Source organism: Ictidomys tridecemlineatus, chromosome 4, assembly GCF_052094955.1.
Source record: "Ictidomys tridecemlineatus isolate mIctTri1 chromosome 4, mIctTri1.hap1, whole genome shotgun sequence".
Lineage (NCBI taxonomy): Eukaryota > Metazoa > Chordata > Mammalia > Rodentia > Sciuridae > Ictidomys > Ictidomys tridecemlineatus.
In genome coordinates, this window is record NC_135480.1 from 53,042,921 (window position 1) to 53,068,022 (window position 25,102).

General features: G+C 44.8%; 3 protein-coding genes and 2 non-coding genes across 21 annotated transcripts in view; 2 read left to right on the forward strand and 3 right to left on the reverse strand.

Moving 5' to 3' along the window:
* The window catches only part of Dennd2b (DENN domain containing 2B), a 152,004-nt gene extending 137,534 nt beyond the window's left edge, over positions 1-14,470 (forward strand). For 15 of the 16 annotated variants that reach the window (XM_040284787.2, XM_040284790.2, XM_021727378.3 and 12 more), the window contains 9 exons: positions 1,557-1,634; positions 1,869-2,009; positions 5,781-5,929; positions 9,395-9,572; positions 9,856-9,897; positions 11,153-11,264; positions 11,924-12,163; positions 13,016-13,102; positions 13,683-14,470. In XM_040284787.2, the coding sequence (XP_040140721.2) occupies positions 1,557-1,634; positions 1,869-2,009; positions 5,781-5,929; positions 9,395-9,572; positions 9,856-9,897; positions 11,153-11,264; positions 11,924-12,163; positions 13,016-13,102; positions 13,683-13,717 (1,062 nt within the window). In that variant the 3' untranslated portion in view covers positions 13,718-14,470. Of the gene's footprint in view, positions 1-1,556; positions 1,635-1,868; positions 2,010-5,780; positions 5,930-9,394; positions 9,573-9,855; positions 9,898-11,152; positions 11,265-11,923; positions 12,164-13,015; positions 13,103-13,682 lie in introns of those variants that run through there. The other variant, XM_078046519.1, reaches the window with a different exon arrangement.
* Positions 14,471-20,957: 6,487 nt separating this feature from the next.
* On the reverse strand, positions 20,958-23,369 carry Rpl27a (ribosomal protein L27a). The gene is made up of 5 exons (XM_005326862.5): positions 23,279-23,369; positions 22,839-22,902; positions 22,506-22,581; positions 21,923-22,097; positions 20,958-21,131 (listed from the first exon to the last, which is right to left on the reverse strand). Exons 1-5 carry the CDS (start codon positions 23,279-23,281, stop codon positions 21,003-21,005), a joined length of 447 nt encoding a protein of 148 aa, XP_005326919.2. The 5' UTR covers positions 23,282-23,369; the 3' UTR covers positions 20,958-21,002.
* On the reverse strand, positions 21,226-21,356 carry LOC120890159 (small nucleolar RNA SNORA3/SNORA45 family). Its single transcript, XR_005734407.1, has one exon. It is a non-coding gene; the product is annotated as a small nucleolar RNA SNORA3/SNORA45 family (small nucleolar RNA).
* LOC120890160 (small nucleolar RNA SNORA3/SNORA45 family) lies at positions 22,239-22,368 on the reverse strand. The gene has a single exon (XR_005734408.1). It is a non-coding gene; the product is annotated as a small nucleolar RNA SNORA3/SNORA45 family (small nucleolar RNA).
* Trim66 (tripartite motif containing 66) overlaps positions 23,366-25,102 on the forward strand; it is a 66,003-nt gene continuing 64,266 nt past the window's right edge. For both annotated transcript variants that reach the window (XM_040284798.2, XM_021727382.3), the window contains exon 1: positions 23,366-23,580. The gene's annotated coding sequence lies outside the window, so the exon portion shown is untranslated. The remainder of the gene's footprint in view (positions 23,581-25,102) is intronic.

A 25,102-nucleotide genomic window follows, 5' to 3' on the forward strand; every position in this document is an offset into this window, starting at 1 on the left:
AATTGATCCAGGTCCTTTATTACCAATCTGGTACCCTCGGATCTCCTCCAAAAGATAGTTTGAGGAGAAGGGATATTTGGATATTGAATGTCCATTGAGTGGAGTTGAGGGGATATAGAATAGTCCAGATGCCAGGTAGTCAAGCCAGGAAGAGGCCAGCATGTCCCTGGATCCCCTGGGCTTGGAGAGGAGCATTTTGAAGACTGCCTTTGCTGGAGAATCGATGGAGCAGAACTGTTGCTCTGCAGTGGGCCTGCTGCCCCCAGGGAAGAGCATGTTTGTCCTGGCGTGCTCAGAGAGGGCCTGCACTGGGTCCCTGCCAAGGGGGCTGGCACTAACTCGGCATTCCTACAGATTGGACACAACGATTCTAACCCAAATCCCACATACTTGATTTAATCACTTGGGGCTTTAGGAGAGGCGGGGGAGAAGGAAAGAGAGAGGAGTGAGTTTCAGACCTAATATGGACAAAAACAGATTCTGCCTTCTCTTTAGATCTGTGACGTGTGGCCAGCAGGTTTGGAGACTGAAATAGCCCCATCTGCATTTGCTTAGCAGCCTGCATGAGGGGCCAGCACCTGCTGCTCTGCTCCCTCCCCACTGGTCCTTGCCAGGCACTCCAGGCCTCTGAGTCTGGAGGCAGCAACAGGGTCCTGCCAGTTCCAGTGGACTGAATGGACTCTAGTGAACTCACCCTCTCTATTTGAGGGGGCTCCAGGCCTAGGCCACTCAAAAGTGCTTGTCTCCTTCTCTAACCACCCACCTTTTAAATTCTGCCCTCTTTTTGTTCTTCACTTCATAGCATATATCCTGTGTCTTTGTGTCCCTTTCCCTTCCTTTGTGTCAGAAAGTAGCATGCTTTGAAGGTTAGACATTAAAAACAGAGGCCAAAACAGACTCCCAGCTCCACAGCTTCTAAAATGCATGATCTTAGGCAGCAGCTTAATATTTTTGAACTCAGTTGCTTTATCTGTAAGATGGGGATAAACATTTCTCCCTTTTTGAATAGTACAAAGCCCAGAACTTGGACATGGTAAACATTTAATAAATAATAATTCCATTCTCATCTGTTTTCAGTTTGCCTTCCTAGAACAGGGGTGGATCAAGAAAAAGAGGAAAGAGCAGTGACAGAAGGAATATTTTTCAGAAAGTCCCTTATTGGAGGGCATAAGGCTATGTGGCTTGCTCCAAAGAACATACACAAGTCCTTCCCACTGTCATCTAGGCTTAGGAGTATAAATCCACAAATTATCCTGCAGCCTTTGCTAAACTGCTTTGTCCTTTGCCAACCGCTGTCAGTGTCCTGGAAGGAAACATGGAGCCTTGTAGAGTTTGGCAGGAGCCTGGCTTCTTGGGCTAGAAGACCCAGCAGAGGCTAACATCTACCCCCAAAGAAAAGCATCCTTTCTTTTGGGGACCTGGTTGAGTGTACAAGAGGCATGCATTTTTCTTCCATTGAAGGGCAGAACTTAGTCTTCTGTTCGCAAGGAAAGCAGTGAGGTATGGTATTCATGCATTCTCTGTGTCTCTCTCTCTCTCCTCCTTGTCCTGGCCAGCCAAGTGGGAAAGGGCCTCGGTTGCCAGAGGTGTACTGTGTCATCAGCCGCCTTGGCTGCTTCGGCTTGTTTTCCAAGGTAAGAGGCTCTGGCTTGCTCCCCTTCCCCCAGCTGACAGCTCCCATAGGACCATCTGCAGCCAGCTTAGATGAGAAAACCACCTGTGTGGGACGGGGAGGGGAGACAGAATGCAAGACCAAGTACAAGTGAGCTCTCTGACTCCCTCCTTATTCTCAAACCTGGCTCTCTACCTGAGGTGGGAAGGGCAGATCTTGACATCCTTTCACTTTGTGCTGCTGGCGGTGGGCACAGGTCCTAGATGAGGTGGAACGCCGGCGTGGGATCTCGGCCGCATTGGTCTATCCCTTCATGAGAAGTCTCATGGAGTCGCCCTTCCCAGCTCCAGGGAAGACCATCAAAGTGAAGACATTTCTGCCAGGCGCTGGCAATGAGGTAAAGATTTCTGCTGCTCCTCTCTCTGGCTCTGGGCTGGCACTAAGTAGGTCCTGCAACTGAGGTTACAATCTCTGGAAGATGCAGACATGACGCCCTCCTCGCTCACCACATTCATGCACTTAATCAATAGGGACTGGAAAAGTGACTATAGATGTTGCCCAACTCTCTACTCCTTCTAGGGTCATTCTCTGACCTGTTTGTGCTCCACCTTCCCTTTTCTTGTCTATTTAGTAAATATTTACTGAATATGTGCTCTGTCACAATTAGGGATTATACCATACATTGGGCCATATAGTTAGAGAGACAGGGCTGTTTTCCAGGAGTTTCTAGTCTAATGGGAGATCCTAGTTAAATATATACTTCTACATATAAATAGATGATTTCTAAATATGTTAAGAGACAAATGAAAATATATGATCCTATGAGAGTATTTAACAAAGAGTTTGCTGTAGATTAGAGACCCAGAGAAATTACTCCCCTAGAAAGTGACATTTTATACGGGATCTAGCAGTGAATAGAAGGTGGCTGAATGAAGTGGAAAGAGGAAGACTGAAAGAGAAAGGGCACGGATGGGAGATTATTCTAGGTAGTGGAAATAGCATATACAAAGCCAGGAGCTAGGAAAGAACATGTGTTAGTTAAGGAACTGAAAAAAGGCTAAGGTTGAAAGGATGGGGTGGAGAGTGGATAGGCAGGCAAAGACCCAATTAGTGTTCCTGCTAGGGCGTAAAACAGCCAAGTTAAGGGTTTTGGATTTTATCTAAAACAGGATTTGATAAGATCTATAGGTTTTTGAAAGGCCATTCTGCTGTACAGATGACAATACAGGGAGACCAGTTAGGATACTGCTGTGGTAGTATAGGCAAGAGATGGTAGTAGCCTGGATCCAGAAGTGGAACTGGAAAAGTGACTATAAATGAAAGGTAGATGGATTTGAAATATATGTTAGAATTAGAAGCAATTATCCAGTGTTTGATTGGAAATAGGGAATAAATGTTAATGGAAATTTTTAAGCCTGCGTAGTAGATAGGGAAGAGAAAAGATCCTAGGACTAGGTCCTCCAGTGAGGAGTGATCAGATGAGTCTGATACCATCAGGGGTCAGGATGAGGCATGGCAAAATACCTGACAGGAGTGAATTTCAGAAGAGGGGTGGGGGTCCATAAGCCTGGGTAGAGTGAGTTGAGAAGGAAATGGGAGTGGGAATAGCTTGTATAGACAACCTTTCTTTTTCTTTTCTTTTTTTTTTTTTTTGTACTAGGGAATGAACCCAGGGGGTGTTTAACCACTAAGCCATATCCCCAATCCCATATATATTTTATTTAGAGACAGGGTCTTGCTAAGTTGCTTAGGGCTTTGCTGAGGCTGACTTTGAACTTGTGATCTTCCTGCCTCAAGTCTTTGAAGCCGTTGAGATTATAGGCATGTGCCACTGTGCCTGGCATATATAGACAACTTTTTGAGGTGCTTGGCTGTGAAGAGATAATAGGGAATGAGGGACAGGAGGTGACAGGAAATGAGGAGCCAGGGGAATCTGTTAAAGACAACTGTTTAGATGCTGGAGGGTTGTTTGGATGCTAGAGGAAGATATAGGAGAGAGCAGGGACAATGAGACTGACACTGAGAAGACACAAGTGGCTAACTCTTCTGGGGAAATGACTTTTATTAGGAGAGGAAGATAGGACTGTTATTTGTAATTTTAGATTCTCATCTGATGTTGCCTGTTTTCTCAAAATAGAAAGGACAGTCCTCCTCTTGAGAGTAAGAGGTAGGTGTTGGATTCTAGGAGTTGTTAGTTGTTGCGGAGAGTGGGAGAGGGACCAATTAAAAACATAGGTTTGTTGGGCAGTGATAAATACCCACTGACAGTCTTTCTCATGGCTTCTTTTTCTCTGCCCTCCCATTAGAGGGACTTTAGGCCTGATGAGTGGTCTGGGGGTAGGACAGCTGTCCCTTCCCTGACAGCCCAATGTTGTACCTTGCAGTTCTTCAGGATCTGGCCTCATGGGACTTGTTCTCATCTCCCTGACTTGGATTACTTAGTGTTCCCTGAGCACTGCTTGCTTTTGCTCAGAAGAAGCTCACTTTCTTTTCTCTGCAGAGTCTAAGTCAAACAGCCTTTGCTCTGAGATGCTTCACTATCTCTCCCCAGCCCAGGCCTTGGGCCTTTCCTATATGCCCTGCAACTTTTCCCCTATGCTAACACCAGCCTCGGGACTGTGATTGATTGTTCAGATTCACTCAGCTCCTCTGGATTGTAATCTCAAGATCTCCTTGAGGGCAGGGATGAATGAAAAGAGGGCATGTAAGCATCCTGGGTGAGTTCTGGGGGGCCTGGATACTCTGGGACAGTGAGAGAGTAGGGCTGGGTGCTGGAGAGCAGAGCTTGTTGAGCTACATACGAGGCTCTCAGAAGGGACTTCTGGGGTCAGGGACTGGAGAAGATATAGAGGGACAGGGACTGGAGAAGATATAGAGGCTTTTGGCAAAATCACTGTAGAGCATTCCTTCCGCCCATGTTGACTGAGCACTTAGGGTGTCCCTAGCATCATACTAGTCACTGGGCCTTCAGGGAATTCACCATCTGGCAGAAGAAACAATGTAAACCAATTATTGCAACCACTTGTGTCCATTTTGCTGCTTTTCTAGGGCTCAGAGGAATGAATACTGAGCTAGGAGTTAGAATTCTTTCATTTGCTTAGACCTCAAGGAACAAATGAGGTGGCGTGGGGTAAATGCCCCTTAAAAGAGTTATCTCTTGCTGGGGATATCTGGTGCAGTGGTAGCATGCCTGCCTAGCATACTTTTGGCCCTGGGTTTGATCCATAACCCAGAGAGGGTGGGGAGAAAGAAGAGTTAGCACTGATATCATAGGGCTATAAGAGGCTATTTGAATTTTTCACCCCAGTTCTCAGGAAGCCTGTTGCCCACAGACACTGAAGAACAAAGAATGAAACTAGGTAGACCCCAGCCACAGCTGCTTTGGCACAGACTCAGTATTAGTAGCTGCTCCCACTGTCATAGCTGGGATCATTTGCTACCCTTCACGCCCATGACTGCCCCCAGAGAAGTCCCCCCAGAGCTGTGGCACTGACCTTGGAACAAACAGACTTTGCAGGGAGGACGACTAGGCCTGGCCCACCCCTGATAAAGACAATCCTGCTTCCTGGCAAGGTTTTTAGACTAGCTAACCCTTGTGTTTTCCTTGTCCCTGGCATGAGTCTTAGGATAATAGAGATAAAGGCCAGAATGGCCTCTGGAAGGAAGCTGTAGCAGGAAAGGGAGGGGAAATGGCAACAAGGACAGCAGCATTGCCTTCCCACAGATAGCTGAGACCAGAATCCTGGGATCTGGAGATGTTGCTCATCTTATGGCCTGAAGAGCAGTAGATCGATAGTGGTGTCTGATTAGCATGTGGGCCAAGACCTTTGCTTGGGGAGAGGAGCAAAGGATGGGGAAGACTGTGCAGATGAGTCCTCATTCTTTTTATCTGTAAAAGCAGTCAACCCTCCCTTTCCTAAAATCCTGTACGTGTCCTTTATTTCCATCTCTGGAGCCTCCCCACTTTCACAGTTAACCCTCATGCCTGCAGGCTGGTGTTTGAATACTATGTGAGCAGAGCTATAGCCTTAGGGGAGGGGAGACCAGGCCTTATTGCTTAGTGGTGGGGGCTTTGGGACCCTGGGAAGGACAGGATGAGAAAGGCAAGAGCTGCCATGTGCCCTCCAACCAGCCTGCTTCCACCCACTTCTTCATTGTTCTCCCACAGGTGTTAGAGCTGCGGCGGCCCATGGACTCCCGGCTGGAGCATGTGGACTTTGAGTGCCTTTTTACCTGCCTCAGTGTGCGCCAGCTTATCCGAATATTTGCCTCATTGCTGCTGGAGCGCCGGGTCATTTTTGTAGCAGATAAGCTCAGGTAGGGCCCAGTAGGGCATGGAAGAAGAGGGAGGAGGCAACCCACTAATTAATTCAAGAGATTATCTGTCCTGGTTGTGTGCCATACTGTAGTATTGGTGTGTGGGGTGTGTGTGTGTTAAAGTCCAAATAGAGAAAAGTTCACAAACCTGGGAAGAGAGGATGGTTGAAGCAGCAGCGTTGGAGATCACAAAAGATGGCATGATTCAGAACCCAGTGGAGTACTTGGCCTGAGGAAGAAGAAAGACTCTTCTTTGCAGCAGCTACAAATGCACAGCTGCAGATATATTTATATGGAAAAGAGTAAGAAATGGAGATTTCTACTGATGGCCACATTCCCTCTGGTGGGAAACCAGAGGCACCTTTGTAGAAGATAGGCTGAGGAGGGTGGTGAACTCTAGAAAGAGCTGTTGTATGAAGAGTGTTGAGCCAGTCAGTGAAGAGCTGATTGAGGTGTACCTGGAACAGGCAGTGGAATGGAATGGCCCAGGGCTGGGTCTTGGGGGAGAAGGATGAGGTGAGTGCATTGAGGGTGATTGCAGAAGGTTGGCCAACCAGACTGGAGCAAAGATGTCCAGGGACTGGAGGTACCAGGGAGCTAGGGGGAGCTGGTTTAGGAGAAGTAAGGAAATAACTGGTGGATCATAAGTCTTGGTCCACAGTGTTGTCATTTGTGATTTTAGAGGTAGAGGTCTGATTGAGACCATGGGAGGGGTGGCGGAAGTGGATTGTCACTGAACATGAAGTATTCAAGGAAGGAGGAAGACAGAAACCTTCATAGTAGTTGAGCTTTAAAAAAAAGTGTGGAGGGGGCAGGTAGGAAGAGGATACAATGTTGGCGATGCTGTGTGTTCTTTTTGTCAGACTCTTATCATAAGCACTGGTTTCTCTAAAGTGGTAGAATTCATTCAGTCATTTAGACAGTAAGCTACTGGCAATGTGCCATATCATGTATCAGGTGCTGAGATGAAGGTAGTGAAGAAAAATTCTCTTCCTAGCTTGTCCCCCATTAAGTCCCAAATCCCTGAGATATTTCCTTCTGTATTTATGAGGGGGTAACTGAGAAGAGCAGGAGAAATGGTTTTCTAGTTGCTTTCAGAGGGAATGGGGGCAGGAACCCAGGTCCTCATCCCAGGAAAAGAAAGGAAGAAAGCTAGAGCTGCTGACTCAGAAATAGCCAGGGTCTAGGACAGTGCCCTTCACATGATCTGTCAGCCTCAGTGCTTCTGTGTTCTATGGTCTAGGTGTTTCATGGCCTGTCAGGTCTTTGTGGAGGGACCCATCCTAGCAGCTGGAATTAGCTGGGTATAGCAGCGCCTGGAGACCCCTGCCTCTTCTTTCTGGGGCATGTTCATTGTCAGTCACAAGGCCCCTGGCTGCCCAGCTATGGTGCTTGGGCCTGGCCAGACTGTAGTGGCCCTATTAGAGCCTGGACTTTGAGGTTTCCTTTCCTGAAGGTTTTGCCCCCACTTGGGGCTGAGCCTCCTCTCTGCCACCCCCAACATAGCTCAGCTCCCATAGGGCTGTTGAATACAGCTATTGTTTCCGGTAGTTGCAGCTGCCTCTGAGCCCATTCCAGAAGGAAAATACTCCAGGCTACTGTTCTTGGTCAAGTCAAAATTTCAAGTTCTGCCTGTCCTGGGTCTTAGAAAAGATGTTTGTTCTCCTCATTTTGATGTGCTTGATTAGACCGGGGAAGGGTGGGCAGCCCTGTGATATGATGGAATATGGAGGCTGAACTGTGGTAGGTCTAGCCAGCTAATGCAGCTCATGTCCACATTTTAGGTTTTCCACAAGTCCTTTATCAGTCTGGAATTGTTCTGATATATTTGTGGGAAGATGGTTTTGCATTAATTGGCCCTAGAGGTTTTATGAAACCTTTTGCCTCCAAGCTTTTGGCTCCTTGGAGGGGATTGTGGGGATCAGTGTGTCCTCTGAGCCTGATAGCCCCGCCCCCGCCTTTTATTTTCAGTTGTAGATGGACACAATATCTTTATTTATTTATTTATTTTTATGTGGTGCTGAGGAACCTCTTATGTGCTAGGTGAGTGCTCTACCACTGAGCTACAACCTCAGCCCCTGATTGCCCTTTTCCAGGTCTTTCCAGATGACTCTCATGCTTTCTCTAGGGTAGAGGCTATCAAGCCAGGACATGTGTCTCTGTCTATAGACCGAGTAGTATTTTAGGTGTCCATAGGGTGGCAGGACAGCCATGCAAGGCCCTGGTTGACAAGCATTTGTGAATATATAGAGGTCCTTCTAGAAAAAGGGGTTTATTTTTTTCATAAATGGGATCCAAGTTCCCTCTCTGGTGGTAGTTAAAAGTAAAGAGTGAGAGTCCTACCACAGCTGCTCAGGTAGCCAGGGCTTTTATGTCTGATAGGTGGGGTCAGTGATGCAGAGGTAGTATCATGTTTGAAAATGAGCCAGACTATAGGACCCTGTGTCCTCATCTGTCATATGGGCCCTAAGAGAGGTTTTTTTTTTTCCTTGTTATTGTTTTGGTTTTTTAATGAGATGGGGATCTTGCTTTTAAGAGATGATCTTTGACTTTCCTACTAAGTGATGGGGGGGCCCTTGAGGCTAGTGTTTTTCCTGTCTTTACTGGATCCCCACACCAGTCCTCAGCACTTGTGGGGACTGTGTACCTACTTGTGCACAGTCCCACTTCTGTGCACCCAGTCCCACTTCTGTCTCCCATTGGTTATTCAGCTTGACTAGTATCCCTGTGGGTGTGGAGCCTCCTCCAGGGCAGGAGAGGGATGACCTTATAGGGACCTGAGAGGAAAGAGGGGAATGGGTACCTTTAGCCTGCCAAGAATGGTACGAACCTTACCTTCTGATTTCTCTGCATGCCCTCCTCAGTCAGATGATTGTTATTGGGAGGAGTGGAAAGCAAGAGGGCAGAGCAGTAGTAGTGTTGGGCTTGGAAATAGCAAAACAGGTTGTGTCCCAGTTCTTCCACTTATGATCAAACTGACCCTGATATCTCTGGCCCCAGCTTTGAAATGTGGAACTGGTATGATGACCTCTGCAAGACCTTCTGGGTCTTACAGACTATTAATTTGTGATGAACTCTTGCCCATCTTACCCTTTGTACTCCCTGTCTTGAGCTGATAAATCCACCAGCTCAGGCCTACTTGTGCATCTAGGTGGCCCTTTGTGTGTGTGTATGTGTATGCAAGAGAGAGTCCTTTTATGTTTAAGTGTTGCTACATACCTTCATCATCATTTCTTGGTGGAGTCCCCAAAGAGAGTAGCACCAGTGTCCTTGAAGCCCTTAGCAATGGATAGGCACGGCTTCTCCACTTTTAGGGGCTGACTCAGACCCCTGAATCCCATTAGCATTTTTGTTACACTGGGAGGTTTAACATCAAAATGTGTCCTGAGCTCCCAGCAGGCTCTAATTACCCTTTTCCTAAAGTGCTGGGCCTGGGCTCAGATGTTCTGTCTGTCTGTCCATTAGTACCCTGTCCAGCTGTTCCCATGCGGTGGTGGCCTTGCTCTACCCCTTCTCCTGGCAGCACACCTTCATTCCTGTCCTCCCGGCCTCCATGATTGACATCGTCTGCTGTCCCACCCCCTTCCTGGTTGGCCTGCTCTCCAGCTCCCTCCCCAAACTGAAGGAGCTGCCTGTGGAGGAGGTGGGCTATCTAGGGAACCAGTTGGGGGGAAGGGTTGTGGGGGGAAGGAACAAAGCCCTAGGAGAACAGAGGGGGAAGGGAGAAAGACTACTAGGAACTTGTGGCCTCTAGGCTTCTCTATCCAAGTTCTTGTCCTCTCTTGCCTGGAGGTTTATCCCTGCTGGAACTATTCCTGACATCTGACCCTGGGAATATTTGGGGGTGTGGGGGGGTCTGGAGGCTTGGCAAAGGGCATTGCAGGACTTATTCCCTGAACCACTGCCACTAATGACTCTTTTCTCAGGCACTGATGGTGAATCTGGGATCTGACCGGTTCATCCGACAGGTAAGAGCAATGCAGTGCAGACAGTGCCTACCCTTGGCTGAGTGCTTGTCAGATTCAGGCTCCGAAGCATCCTGCATCATCATGCAACTCAACCTTCACAGTCTGTCTTTTGAGCTCCAGGCTCTATACTCACAGTAGACAGGGCCCGGAGAAGTTGATCTTGAACTCAGCAAGCCTTTCTGGTTGGCATCATTAGCTTCTGGAAGGCAGTGTGGAAGTGTGAACAACAGGGCCTGAGAGTCTGAAGACTTGACCTCTGGGCTCTGTCACCTTTGAGCCACATGGTCTTGGACAGGCCTCTGAACTTCTGAGCCAGTGCTCTCATCTGCAAAGCAGAGATGGTGATAATACCTGCCTTAAAATGTTGCTGGGGATTACACAGATCACTAGAGTGTGCTTTGTAATTTCAAGTTTGCAATCATTGTTGATAACTGTAGAAAGCCTTTATTATTCATGGTAATCCTACTGGCTTTCTATAAGGAACATACCTCAGTGTGTCTCCTGTGGGATTGGACAGTCTATTATTACATTCCACTGATAGAGCTGAGGATTCCCAGGTGCAAGATATCAATATATGGACACTGAACCAGAATGTAGACAGGAATGGCAGCCCAGCCTCAGATAAAGACGCAGTTGGGCCAGTCAGCCTTTCTTGAGCTCACTGTACTTTCCACCTGAAGAGATGGAGAAACATTGATTTTGGCCATGATGAGCTCTGTTATTTTTTTTCTTTTAGGGATTGAGCCCATGGGTGCTTAGGTGCTTAAGCACTGAGCCACATCCCCAGCCTTTTTTCTTTCTATCTTTCTTTTTGGAGACAGGGTCTCACTAAATTGCTTAGAGCCTAAGTTGCTAAGGCTAGTTTTGAACTTGTGATTCTCCTGCTTCAGGCTCCTGAGGCACTGGGATTATAGGTGTGCACCACTGCACCTGGCAATTAAATCACTTGTCTTTTTTTTTTTTTTAGTACTGGGGATTTAACCCAGGACCTTTCACATGCTAGGCAAGCACTTCACCACTGAGCCACATCCCTGGCCCTTTTTCTGATATTTTTTAATCTTTGTAACCTGGGCATGTTTCTAACATTTCTGTGCTTTAGTATCTCATCATAAAATGAGGCTGATAATATAGTACTGGAGTTATTGGGAGAATTAAATGGAATTTTATATTTAAGTTTTTGTACAAACTTAACATACAGTAAATATTCATCAATCTCAGCTGTGATTATTATCTCTGTGTCTTCCTTCTACTGCAGATGGATGATGAAGACACGTTGTTACCTAGGAAGTTACAAGCAGCTCTGGAGCAGGCTCTAGAGCGGAAGAATGAACTCATCTCCCAGGACTCAGACAGTGACTCCGATGATGGTGAGAAGGCTTCCCTGGCAGATCTGGCTCTGGTCTGTACCAGACCTTTCTGGATAATAAGGCTCCAAGTGTAGGACCTTGGTCTCACTCTAGTACCTTTTCTACTTCAGGAGGTTTTGGAAGGAAAATCCAAAGACATGACAACAACAGAGTCTCTTTTGGCTGATAGGAAACTAATTGGTCCTCCTCTTCAGCTTGCCATAAGCCACTGCAGGAGATGGAAGGATCTTCCTCTTCATGGGAAGCCAGGAAAATCACTTAAAGTGAGGGATGTGGGGAAAGTGATGCTGTAATCTCTGATTTCTACTTTCATTCATTTGCAAGCATTTGCTGAAGTACAATTTATGACCTCAAAGAGCTTAGAGGTAGTTCACAGCCTGTGAGCACTAGAGAGTTTCAAGAACAGATAATTGGGGGCTGGGGTTGTGGCTCAGTTGTAGAGTGCTTGCCTAGCATGTGTGAGGCACTAGGCTTGATCCTCAGAACCACATAAAATAAGTAAATAAATAGATAGAAAAATAAATAAATTTTAAAAAAAAAGAACAGATAAGTGGTGCTGGCTGGAAGTTTTGTTGGGGAGAGGGAGACTACACCAACCAGAGATTGGGAGGCCCTATAGCTCTCAGCCTGAACCTCAAGATTTGTTTTTTTCCTTCCAGAATGTAATACCCTCAATGGGCTTGTGTCAGAGGTGTTTATCCGGTTCTTTGTGGAAACTATTGGGCACTACTCCCTCTTTCTGACCCAGAGTGAGAAAGGGGAGAGGGCCTTTCAGCGTGAGGCCTTCCGCAAGTCTGTAGCCTCCAAAAGCATCCGCCGGTTTCTCGAAGTTTTTATGGAGTCTCAAATGTTTGCTGGCTTCATCCAAGACAGGGAGCTAAGGAAATGTCGGGCAAAGGGTAAGGCCAGAGGAGCTTGGGATGGGGGTTATGGGCCTTCTTCTCTAAACTGTTTTTGCCAGCAAAGCTGAATAACTAGCTACTGTGATGGAAGCTGTTGGATGTCAGCTAGGGACGGCCTTTTTTTCTTCTGATAGAAATTTTCAAGGGGTTCTCTTCTTTCCCTGTCCGAGTAAATGCTTTTCACAAGGCTGTGCACAGATGGGAGCCATGTGGCTAGATAGTGAGATTACAAATGCTCTACCTAGGAGCATCCTGACACTGATTGCTCAGATAGCTATCTTGTTCAGAGAAAAGAACCAGGTTAAGAAATTTGGGAACTTCTGAAGACCCAGGGGTTAGGAATTTCTTTAGAGATAATTAGACTAGCTGTCTTGGGTTGTTGGCAGTCCCCATTCAAGGCTAGATGGTTATCTGTCTCTAGTTATTTTAGCATCTCTCTCTCTAGCATTTTTTTTTAACCTCAAGACTTCATATCTTACCTCAAGGGATATTATTTCTTCTGTCCACTGATACTACCTATTTAGTTTAACAAAACTGTTGGGAACAACATAGTAGAGTTGTAAGAAGCTAGAGATTTCCACTCTGGGCTGCTCTGAAATGTAGAACAGGATCTTCACCATAATGTGCACCCCAGGCAAGCTATGGAGGGTTTTCTTGCTGTCAGTAGAGAACATCTATGAGATGCTACTTATAATACTTTAGATGAGCCAGTCTGAATTCTGATAAAATGTTCTTATGAATTATAATCCCAGATGCTTTACTTCTCTTTTGGCATGTCTGACCCATGGTTCATCATACAGACTTCCAGTGACTGTTCTTTTCCATGTTCCTATTTCTTCTCTTAACCAGGTCTCTTTGAGCAACGAGTAGAACAGTACTTAGAGGAGCTCCCTGATACTGAGCAAAGTGGAATGAATAAGTTTCTCCGAGGTTTGGGTAAGTAGATAAATGATATAGATATTCATCAAGGAGGGAGAGCATCTGCATCCCCAAACACTCTAAATTAGTGACAACAGGTATTTATGTAGTGCCATAGAGAGCAGGAAGAAATACCTTGGGGAATGAAGAGAAGGTTCCTAGCCATTACTCCAAGGGCATTTAGCCCAAGACTTACCAAACTTTAGAACAAAGAAACCAAGGATTATCACCTAAGTCTTTTAGGATGCTTGACTTCCTGTGTGAATATGAGGATTATTAGGACCAATGAGCTTTGTCCTTCCAGCAAACCTCCTCCACATCAAGAAGCTCAGCCAGCTAGATCATAGAATAATAGCATCTCTCAGTTTAAAGGGAAATTGAGGCCAGGCAGGTGAAGTGGCTTTCCCAAAGCCACACAGTGATTAATACTTGGTGCCCTTATTTTGGAATGTTTTCACTACACTGATGAGAGCTATCTTAGCTGTACTGTAGTTTTTCTAATTGTTTCCTACTGGTAAGGGTAGGGTTGCAAGGAGTGGGAATGAGGTTGGAAGAAATATCATTTAATATTCTTACTATTGCCCTCTCTGGCCCACAGGCAACAAAATGAAGTTTCTTCATAAAAAGAATTAAACCCCTTTTCCAGTAGCAGAGTCCAGTGCCTTGCAGAACCTGGAGCCTAGGGAGAGGGCCCAGCCTGGGACTTTCTGGGCTACTGCGTCAGCTCTGCTCCCACAGACCCACCTCCAAGCCAGCCCACCTGTGCCTTCACCATATCCCAGGATACTGTTTGTAAATAATCTGCTGTAAGCTTTATTTTAACTGTTTTTGTAACAAGCAAAGAGAATCTGATAAATATTTGTATATTCCCAAGTGGCCGGGTGCTTTCCTGCCCTGTCTGAGCATGGATGGAGTTTTGCTGGGTGCTGGTGACTGGCCAATTATGTGCAGCTGACTGTCTCAGCCAAACCACTGATCTTCCTTGGAGGCTTTTGGCCTGCCTGCCTGCCTGCCTGGGGCCCCTGCTGCCAGTCTTGGGCTCTGGAGAGTGAGTGCTATCTTGTTATGATGTACAGGAGGACTTTTTTTTTTTTTGTAATCTTAGAGTTTTATATTTTTTTCTAGTAGTCCCCCTCCCCTAAGCCTCTGTTTTTGAAAGGCAGAGACCATTCATTTTCCATTTGCAACATGGCATCAGGCTCTTGGGCCTGGTTCTCTCTTGTTCCTCCTCCCCTCAGAGATGGTCAGTGAGTCGTGGGAAGCCCAGCCCCCAGCTCTGCCTGTGCTCTCTGGGCCTGGCTCCCAGTCAATGGTGGCCATGATGCGGTACAGGGCATCCCTCCTTCCCACCATCTACAGGTGTTCTTAATAAACAATGTACAGTCATTTGGGCCCAAGAGCCCGTGTGTTCCTTGGCTTCATTATCTGGAGTTCTCTCTTCTGGGAATGGGCTGAGACAGGTCAATCAAGGATGAAATACCATCATGCAGGAAGCTGAGCACTTGATAAGGGGTTAGTTTTATTATGGGTCACTGACCACCCCTGATACAGAGTTCTTTTGGCCTGGTTGTATGACAGGTCTTATTGTTTTCCTTCTGCTTCCCTCTCCAGTAGCCTACTTTTCAGACTCAAATAGAGTATTTCTAGTGATGGAAATAATACTTCTTGCCCTCTGCCTCTATCATTAGGTGAATCTTAACATTTTGGTATTCATTCTGAAGCCCTTAAAGACACCATTGGGTATCCTGACAACCATTGCCAACCCTAGGGTGGCTCATACCCTTGACCCATTGCCTGTGATGCTTCCATGTCATTCTGTGAATAGTTTTTCCTTCAGGACCCTCTTTTGCATCCAGAAAGTCCTAGTATATTCCATGAAGAGGAAGGAAAGAAGCAGGGTGGGGGAAAATGGTGACTTAGGCTTTCTACCCACCAAGACCTTGAAAATAGAAAGTAGAGACCTTGAAAATGCCCAAGATGAGGCATTTATGGAACTCTCTTCACTGATTCTGGGTTTGGGTCTGGTAGGATTGAACTGTGAAGGTTTTGTAACCTTCCACCATAGCCTATTTAAACAGGAGTTTTCTTCCCTCATCTCCAGTGACACCTACACAGGTCCCATCCTGTCCCTGGAATGGGAATCATAAAGCCAAGTTAAGTGTTTGTCTTCTGAGGAGACAAAATCACCTTCTCTGGAAAAAGCTTCCTACAAAATTGGCCTTGACATTTGCCAAGAAGAGAAAGGGAGGGATTGAGGCCTCATAAATCTGGGTTTTCAGTTGAGGATGAGAAATAAGAGGGATTACCTAGGGGCTGGGGGAAGAGCTCAGTTGGCAGAGTGCTTGCCTCGAATACAAGGCCCTGGGTTCAATCCCCAGCACAAAGAAAAAAAAAAAAGAGGGACTAACTAGAAAATTCATAGTAGTGTGTAGCAAACCCCAGTACTCATCACTGTTAACTCAGCTTGGGCTTCATGACAGAGGATGATTCCTTAATAAAAATAAATATCTGGTTTCCCAAAGGTGTTCTTGTTCTTTCTCCCTAACCCTGCCTTTTTTTTTTTTTTTTTTTTTTTTTGGTACTGAGGAATGAACTCACAGGATTCAACCAGAGTGAGCCACATCCCCAGCCCTATTTTGTATTTATTTAGAGACAGGGTCTCACTGAGTGCTAAGTGCCATGCTTTTGCTGAGGCTGGCTTTGAATTCTTGATCTTCCTGCCTCAGCCTTCAGAACCACTGGGATTTCAGACTTGTGCCAGCATGCCCACCTCCAACCCCTTTTTATGTGACCCTAAAGTACCTTCAGACATGTGATCAGATGACAAGACAGAGGTGCAAATTATTATTGTTTTTTGTAAAGTTTGAAACATCTTAAAAATAGTCTATCAACCCTGGGTGAATGCCAGAAGGGCATGTCTCCTTCCTCCTGTGGCTGAAGCTCTTATCCTAACTTAGAAAACGGACATTGGCATACAGTGGCTTGCTGGGGTGATCACTGTGGCCAAGGCACAGCTTTACAGGGAGGGTTTGAATACAGTTGGTCTAGTTTGAAGTTCACAAAAAGTGTTCAAGTCCTCTTTCCAAGTTCTGTTTTCATACAATCTCTAGACCCCTAAACCAAGGACTCAACCCTATAGATCCAATTTTTTTCTTCCAAATAGCAAATACTGTAACTCACCTCTTCATTGTCCTGAAATGAAATCCATAGACAACACAACTTAAACATTTTTTAACTATAAGAAGAGAAATAAGAAGAAAGTAATTTGTTTTAAAAAAAATATGTAAATGCTTGGGCACACCTGTACTAGAAGATACAATGAAGTTACATATCTAAACCTATACATAGAATCACTGTGAATATGAGTTGCATATTATGTAGGCAAGTATGCTGTATTAGCAACTCATATCTGATTTTGCTCAAGGGAGTTTTCTGAAATCAATATTTTTTTGTATGTGGGTACTGAGGATTTAATCCAGGGGTGATTTTATTATTGAGCTACCCAGACTTTTTATTTCAAAAGACAGCGTCTTGTTAAATTGCTTAGGGCCTTGCTAAGTTGCTGAGGCTGGCCTCAAATTTATAATCCTCTTGCTTCAATCTCCATGCCTGCACTTTGTTTGTAATGTACAAGATTCCCCTGGAATCCTAGAAAACTGGAAAGTATATAAAATCTCTGGGTGGGGAGACCTTTTTTTTTTAATATTTATTTTTTAGCTTTTAGGTGGACACAATATCTTTATTTCTTTGTGGTGCTGAGGATCGAGCCCAGTGCCTCATGCATGCCAGGCGAGCAAGCTACTACTTGAGCCACATCCCTAGCCCTGGGGAGACCTTCCTAACCTGTAAATGGAATTTAAATTCTAAGTTGTATGTTTGTTGTGAAGGACCAACCCACATATTGCAGAACATCTAGCATCCCTGGTAGCTTCCCCCTATGATTGACAAAAACCAAAAAGTGTTCTGAAGGAGTGTTGCGATTCACACTGGATAGTCTGGAATTGGGCTTATTTTGGGGAATGCTCTCTAATTACATTCACAGCACCCCACCCCCACCCCTGCCGCCCTTTGGTGGTGCTGGGGATTGAACCTAGGACCTCATAGTACTAGGCACTCTACCACTAAGTTACACCCCCAGGTCCCTCAGTTAAATTTTTGTTTAAAAACCCTCTTTATATGACATGTGTATTACTTGTCTTGTACAACAAGTAACTTACAGGGGTATTTAAAACAATTTAAAGTGGGAGTGAAAATACAATAAAGATTGGTATATAAAATAAAGCCAGCAATGAAATATACAACTTAACCTGTATTTTTACCTTGGAGTGGTACACAAAATTAGTTACTACAACCAGATGTAGTGATATGCATTCTAAAAATTCTTAAATTCTTTTGCCTGTGGAGATCGTAAGACGCCCTGAAAACTAGAGAAAAACATTACTTTTCATTAATTTCTGTAAGCTTTCTAAATTATTTTTTGTTCATTTATGTCATTTTTAACATGGAATATGCATTTGGTTTAAAAGCGACTACCAAAACGCCATCTTCCTCCCTTGCTTTCTCCAAAGCTCAGTAAAGGAAACTCCCTTTATGTTCTTATAGAACATTTCCAGACGAGCATTTTCTTTTTAGCTTAAAAGATGTAACAATCATCTTTTAAGGCAACTGAAACACTCTTGGGGTTTGCAAAGTCCCTTTTTGAAAACTGCACAAAAAAGACCACACCTTCTGTTCGTAAGTGCCCTGAAGGGAACTCCAATAGGAGTTAAATCTTCCCGCCTCGCCCAGGAAAGTACCAGTGTTCCAGCAAAGCAGGCTGGCTCCACCCTCTATGGGAAGTGACTAGCTGTGTTTCCGGTCCGACACCGTCCCCAGAATTAGATTTTCACACAGGAAGTGGTTGGGGCGGGGGGCGAGGCCCGAGGGGAGCCGCTTGTGAGCTCTGGGGCAGTAGCGCGAGGGCATTACTGTCTGGCAGTGCGGGGTGGGAGAAAACAGCAGCAAAAGGCTCCAACCACTGGAGGCCTTTTAGTTCAGATGCCGCTCATTTTGCCTTCAATGTAACTGCTTTCAACTTGTTTCAGTCCCAGAGGCTGTCTGATCATAGGCTAATAACAGGAATATTTATTTGAACTGAAAGCATACATCTGGTGATCTTGATTAACTGCATTTGCAAATTGTGTGGCATTTCTATTAAGTACTAAATTACAACTGCAATTGGGATTTGGATGAAAATCTATTCCAAGAAATACGTATTGGGCTAGAAATTACATCCTTTGTAATCCAAGTTTATAAATGATTGTCAATTTACCATCCTAGTCATACCGTTTTCATATTTTAAGAGGGATGTGAACAAATTTCAAGCCAGAGATTATCACTGATAAAGCCGTGCTTCCCACATCTGGGAGGACCTTTCCAACCCCAGTACTAGTCAGCCCTGAATATACTGCTAGTGAACCTTTATGCCCATGGGATAGGCCAGTCAGTACTTGGGCAGTCTCATGAAAAAAATACCAGTGGTTGTAGGCTCAAGAAAGCACTACAATTTGGGTGTATTGGGGACTTCAAACTACTTCTTAGTCTGGTCTTAAGTAGAACACAGAACCAACTGTTCTCACAATTTTTTAAAAAAATTTTTTTAGTTAAACATGGGCACAATATATTTTATGTGCTGCTGAGGATGGAACCCAGGGTCTCACATGTGAGAGGTGAGTGCTCTACCGCTGAGCCACAACCCCAGCCCCACCCTTTTTTTAAAAAAAAAAATTTTAGTTGTAGGCAGACAATACCTTTACTTCATTTGTTTTTATGTGGTGCTGAGGATGGAACCCCCAGTACCTCACACATGCAAGGCAAAGGCTCTACCAACTGAGCTACAACCCCAGCCCCTGTTCTCACCAAATTTTATGTTCCTTTAAGTGACAGTTTCTAAGCAGTAGGACCTTTCCCTTTAAACTGAAATATCCATCAAAACATTTGTCTAGATCCATAAAGGCAACTCAAGTTGTCGTCACACTTAATAGGATGTTTGGCTTTTGTCACCTAGCCATCTAAGATTAATGCCAAAAGGGCTGGGGATGTAGCTCAGTTGGTAGAGCGCTTGTTCACATGCACAAGACCCTGGGTTCAATCTCCAGTAGCAGCACCACCACCACATAAAAAAAAAAAGGCATCTGCCCAAGATACTTCAGCAGCTGCCCTCTAAACCAGGAGATGGGATTGGCCTGGGGAGGAGTACTACTATGACTTAATTTAGTACATATGGTTCTTAGAAGACTGCAGTTCCAAGGGAAGCCTGGATGTCAGCAATGAATCCTGAGACGACCCACTAAGGGTCTAGTATTCCACCCTTTCATGCCTGATCAACATCCAATTTAGTAACCAAATCCTACTGTCCTCTGAAAATTTACCTATACACCCTCCTCCCCATTTTGTTGCTGCTTTTAAGTTTCCTCAGGCCCTGAACTACATCCTGGCCAGTCCTTTCTTCTCCTGGCTCATATAGCACATCTGCCCTTTCCAAATTAGTTTCATAACTCATCATCTTGCTATTCTCTCTGCTTGGACCATTTATTTTCCCATGTAACAAAGCAACATGCACAGAAACTAATTCCTTCATCTGCCCCCTTAATAGTTTACACTTAGGCTAACAAATACAAAAGGTAAATGTAGGCTTTCCATTTTATTTATACAAAGTGTACAGGAGGCAATTTTAACTGAAATTTAAAGAGGAGGAATTAGATTGAGCTTCAAAAGTCATGCAGTTCTTGGGTAGAAATCATTTTCCTAATTATAATGGTGCAGTTCCTTGGTCTCAGGTTCCATGTTAGAAGCCCTCAAGAAGACCATAATGCAGAGCCTGTATTTCCACCTTTTCCCATCAGAATATTAAGATGCAAAGCCAGACAATCCAGTTTTAAGAGGGTCCACTGAAAAACATTCCTGACCTCTTACAATTGTCTCCTATTCTTATCCAAGTCTATCCAATCAAGTTTCTCTCCTGTTTTTTGTATTTGATCTCCAATATTCTCTATAACACTGTCTCACAGAAAATCATGGTATTCCATATGGCTAAGAGAGTCACTTCCACTAACAAAAACATTATACAGTATTATAAATAACATCTTACACTTCTTTGCTCAGGATCCTAGATGCAAGCTTCATTCTGGGTCCAAAAAAGTTCAAAATTTCAGGAAAAGCCATAAAGCTGTTAACACATCATAATTTATCCTGACACCCATGAGGATGCAAATGAATATTGGTCATGGGTTTTACAACAGCAAAATACCAGCCCTAAAAAACACATATCTGGTTTCTGGCCCTCAAGATTTTTCAGTCTTCTCCATACTTCAGACTAAAAAAATTAACAATTTCATGATTATTTTTTTGAACATAAAGACCCTTTACAGTTGCTTTGCTGAATCCAATGCATTTTGATATATCCAGATTAAAGATTCCGATTCAGAATATTCTGGTTGTAACTAGAATGGTTTGGTCCAAGATGAGAGAGCCAGATTGGGGTAGGGGGGGAAATCTTACACTCAGGAAGTAGTCAAAGTGCTCCCTCATCTTAACACTGTCACTGTTTAGTGTGACTGATCAAAGTCTTGTTAAGATCATGCCCCATACAAAAGTGAAGGATACACTCACACTTGCTGTAAAATTCACTGTACAATACCAGTGGGCCTTTTAACATATTTCAATCATCAACAGTTCTCACTTTCACTTTAAAAAGCCTATTCTCCTCCATGTGTCTAAGACCTATAAAGGAGGAGACAACCTGTATGTCACAAGCAGGTGACATACAGGTTGTTGTATGTAGAGATTTGTTTTAAGTAGAGGTGCCAAAAAACCTACTTAGACCACAAAGGAAAAGTGTTTGATAGCATTTAATGAACCTCCAGAGCTCTTGGTGGCTTTAAGCCACCAGAACACAGGCACCCCCGACACCCTTAATCTTCTCCTCAGCTCTTCTGCTGAAGAATTTGGCCTTCACGATGACAGGCAGCTTTGGGAGCTTTCCCTTCCCCAAAACTTTGTAGTAACCCTAGAAGAGAAAAAGATTTATAACACATCATGCCATGTACCAATTTCTTGGGGCACAGAGAGAAGCCAACATTAACTTTTAAGTCCCAGGTAGACTATGTTTCTGATCTGGGCACTAATGGGGACATTAATTGTCCCCCCCAGTGAATCAAGACCAGCAAATTCTCTCCGAGAACTGTAGCACACCAGGACAAGTTCTGTGTCGGGATGTGACTCTAGTCTCGGCAAAGCACAGACCTCCACGTTATGTTTGATTATCCCTATTAAGTAAAAAGGAAAGATATTTTCCCAGCAATGCTCAAAGTCTTGACTACCAAAATTGCTCAAAAAGCATTAAATAGGCTGGAAACAAGAATTTAAAGTTACCTGAACATCTCCCTAGGGTTTGGGCCTCCTTAAAGATTACTTCCATGTTTATGGAAGTTAAAGACTAACAGAAGGTTCTGAAACCCCAAAGAAAAAAAAGCAGGGCAATGGCAGTACAAATTAGGAAGACATTCAAGCAAAAATTAATCGAACTTAATTTGAGAGGAACCATTACTCTCCAAAGGTTTTCCCAGAAATACAATCAAGACATGTGATAGATATGCATTCTCTGAATGTTTACTATTGAGAGCAAAAATGCACCCAAGACAGAAGAATGGGGAATAATTCCGTTCTGGTCATGACAAATTCTATCAAAAGGTTGTATTTTCTAGCAGGTAATCAGAGAGGTATAGGAGACATTTAAGTGTATCGTACCTCGAATTTTTTAAGGACAAAGGGACTTTAGTTAATATCCAATTTACTCACCGATCGGACTACATCAATTATGGGAGCAGCTCCCGTCTTATTTTTGGCAGCATTTACTCGTGTCTGTTCACTGACCAATGTCCACAATTTATCAAGGTTGACAGTTGGGCAGAAACTCTGGTTCCTCTTTAAGTGGTAATGCCTCATACCAACTTTCCCAAAGTAACCTGGGTGACTGGGAAAGAAATGGCCAAACCATCTTCATTAAAAAGCTCATTTGATAGTATTCTATAGAAAAATCTACACTTTTCTAATAGAGGTCCCCTAGAGATACAGTCAAATACATCATTCCCTAATCCATGGATACAAGTGAATCTAATGTCACTAACCTGGTGACTAGCTGTGCCATGAAGCCCACAGCCAGTGAATAAGGTCAGCAGTTATTTTTCGAGGACTCTAGCACACTAAGGCAACAGCCAATACCCAAGCGTGACTCTAGCCTCGATGATGGTTTCTCAGTTCACATCATCAAAAGTTAACTCGGCAAAGCCAGTAATAGACAAAGTTTTTAAGAGGCCAGCTTCCACCGATGTTCTAGGCTGGCTTTATATACTGTGTAAAAACAATGTCAAGAAACACTCACTATTTGTCGAAGTTAATCCTGTGGTGATGCATGCCACCAGCATTACCCCGGCCTCCGGGGTGCTTCCGGTGCTTGCCTGCAGGAATACAAAGCTACAGGATTCACATAACCTTTTCCAACCCCTCAATCCCGCTTAGCCAAGCGGAGAACTTCCCCACTTCTGCGCCGCTCACGCTGTTTCCTATCTACAAACATTCTCTAAAACTGGAATACCAGAAGATCCTTAAATAGGAGGAGAAAAAAGTGAACATCTGTTCAATTCAATCCCTACTCAACCGCAAAAGTCTTACTTCTACGCTACGTTAGTTTCTAAGCCGAGCAGGAGAAACTTACCGATGCGGCCGTGGCCATGGCTCACGTGTCCCCGAAGTTTCCGGGTCTTCCTCAGTCTGGATGGCTGCGTGGGAAAAGGAGCTTATTGATCAAGCCTAAATAAGAAGGGTTGGGAATAATGCTTGCCAGTTTGAGACAAGCCTGCAGAACTGGGAACAAGGGCCTGAGTGCTGGCGCATTCGGCAAGGATGAGGTTACTGGCTGGCCCGACGGTTTCATCAGGGCGGCGCCAGGGCGCTCCGGGCCTCGTGTCTCAAAGATCCGAACCCTGGGCCTAGCACGCTGCACCAGGATCCCCGCCCCAGGTCCGCGACAGCCATTCTGCCCTACGGCCTGCCACGCGCAATCTGGAAAACTGGATTATGTGGCTGGGAGGCAAAGTGAGTAGATCTCCGCGTGTCTGGCTGCAAGAAAGCGGAGGCCATAAAAGAAACACCTACCATGTCGGCGGCTAAGACGAAAAAGGAAGGCCTCAGCGAAGTCTCGCGAGGTATCGAAAGTAGGGGGCGGGACCAATTGCCTCACTTCCGGCAAGGAGGCGGGCCTCGGGCGGGACCTCATTGGTCTTGCGGGTTTCTGACTCCCGCCGGTAGCATCCTCATTCTGCGGCTAATTCTGTTCACAGTGAAGTGCTGGTGGTCTGAGCGGGGAACTCTTCTTGGTGCCGCCGGTTGCATCTGGCTCGGATGCTGAAAACTGTAGAGGAATCTAGGGCTTGGGGTGCTTTACCGCTGCGACCAAGGTGAGCCAGGCCATTTCCTGGCGCCCTGGCCCGGGTACCGCCTAGACTGACTGGGAGGACCTCTTTATCTCTCGATGCCTGGCCGAAAGCCCCAGCCTTGAGCCTCTCCCCGGCTCTTAACGTTCTGCTCAGGCCTGGTGGTTGGTGGCTTCCTCGGCCGCAGTGTGGAGCCCGAGGCGCCGTCTAGCCTTCAGTGTGCTCACCTGTTCGCAGCTCTTGGGAGTTGCTTCTGCAGAGCCTCTACCGCCTCAGGGACTTGCCGGCCATCCTTCCGAGTGGCCGCTTGCCCCACTTACTTTGCCCTTCTGCTGTCGTCACCGATGTCACCTCAAGTTTAAACAACCACTATGCTTTGGGGATCCAGACATTGTAAATGCTTTTTCTAAACGCCACATGTGAATTTTTTCTGGAACCTGGTTGGGATGCCCCCGACTCCTTCCTCTTCCGAACCAGATAACCCCGTTCAACCTGCATCCTATACAAGCGTTTCCTTTGTGAAACTTCTACCAGTTATCATAGCTGCTTACTTGCTCACGTGTACTGCCACACAATTTAGTACATAGCTCATATAATTATTAAATATATATATTTGTATATAATATATATTTTAATTTAACCTTCGTTTATTTTTTTATGTAGTGCTGAGGATCGAACCCAGCGCCTCACACAGTGCTGGTCAAGCGCTCTACCACTGACCTACAACTCCAGACCCTCTTTTTCTTTTTTTGAAACAGGGTTACACCAAGTTGCTTAGGGCCTTGGTAAATTGCTGAGGTAGCTTCAAATTTGCAATGCTTCTGCCTCAGCTTCCTGAATTACTGGTGTTACAGGCATGATGCACCACCATGCTGGGCTTAATTGTCCACCATTTAAATGCCGAGATTCCTCAGCCTTCTGTCCTTTTCCAACTTACCTTTTCACAGTACTTGGTCACCTCATGTGACTTCAATTCACATTTCTGTTGCTGTGCTCTACACCCATACATTCACTTAATTACTGGTTAGCATCCCTTGGATTCTACAGATAAATATATCCAAAGAACTCACTCTTCCTTGCTCACTAGTGCTTCTTTCTTTCTTTAATATTTTTTTAGTTGTAGTTAGACACAATGCCTTTATTTTATTTATTTTATATGGTTTAAATTTTTTATTTTTTATTTATATATGATAGTGGGATACATTACAATTCTTTTTTATTATTATTATTTTTTAGTTTTCAGTGGACACAACATCATTATTTTATTTGTATATGGTGCTGAGGATCGAACCCAGCACCCAGCGCATGCCAGGCGAGCGCACTACTGCTTGAGCCACATCCCCAGCCCTACAATTCTTATTACACATATACAGCACAATTTTTCATATCTCTGGTTGTATACATAGTACATTCACACCAATTTGTATCTTCCATACCTGTACTTTGAATAATAATAATCATCACATTCCACCATCATTAATAACCCCATGCCTCCTCCCTTCCCCTCCAATCCCTCTGCCCTATCTAGAGTTCATCTATTTCTCCT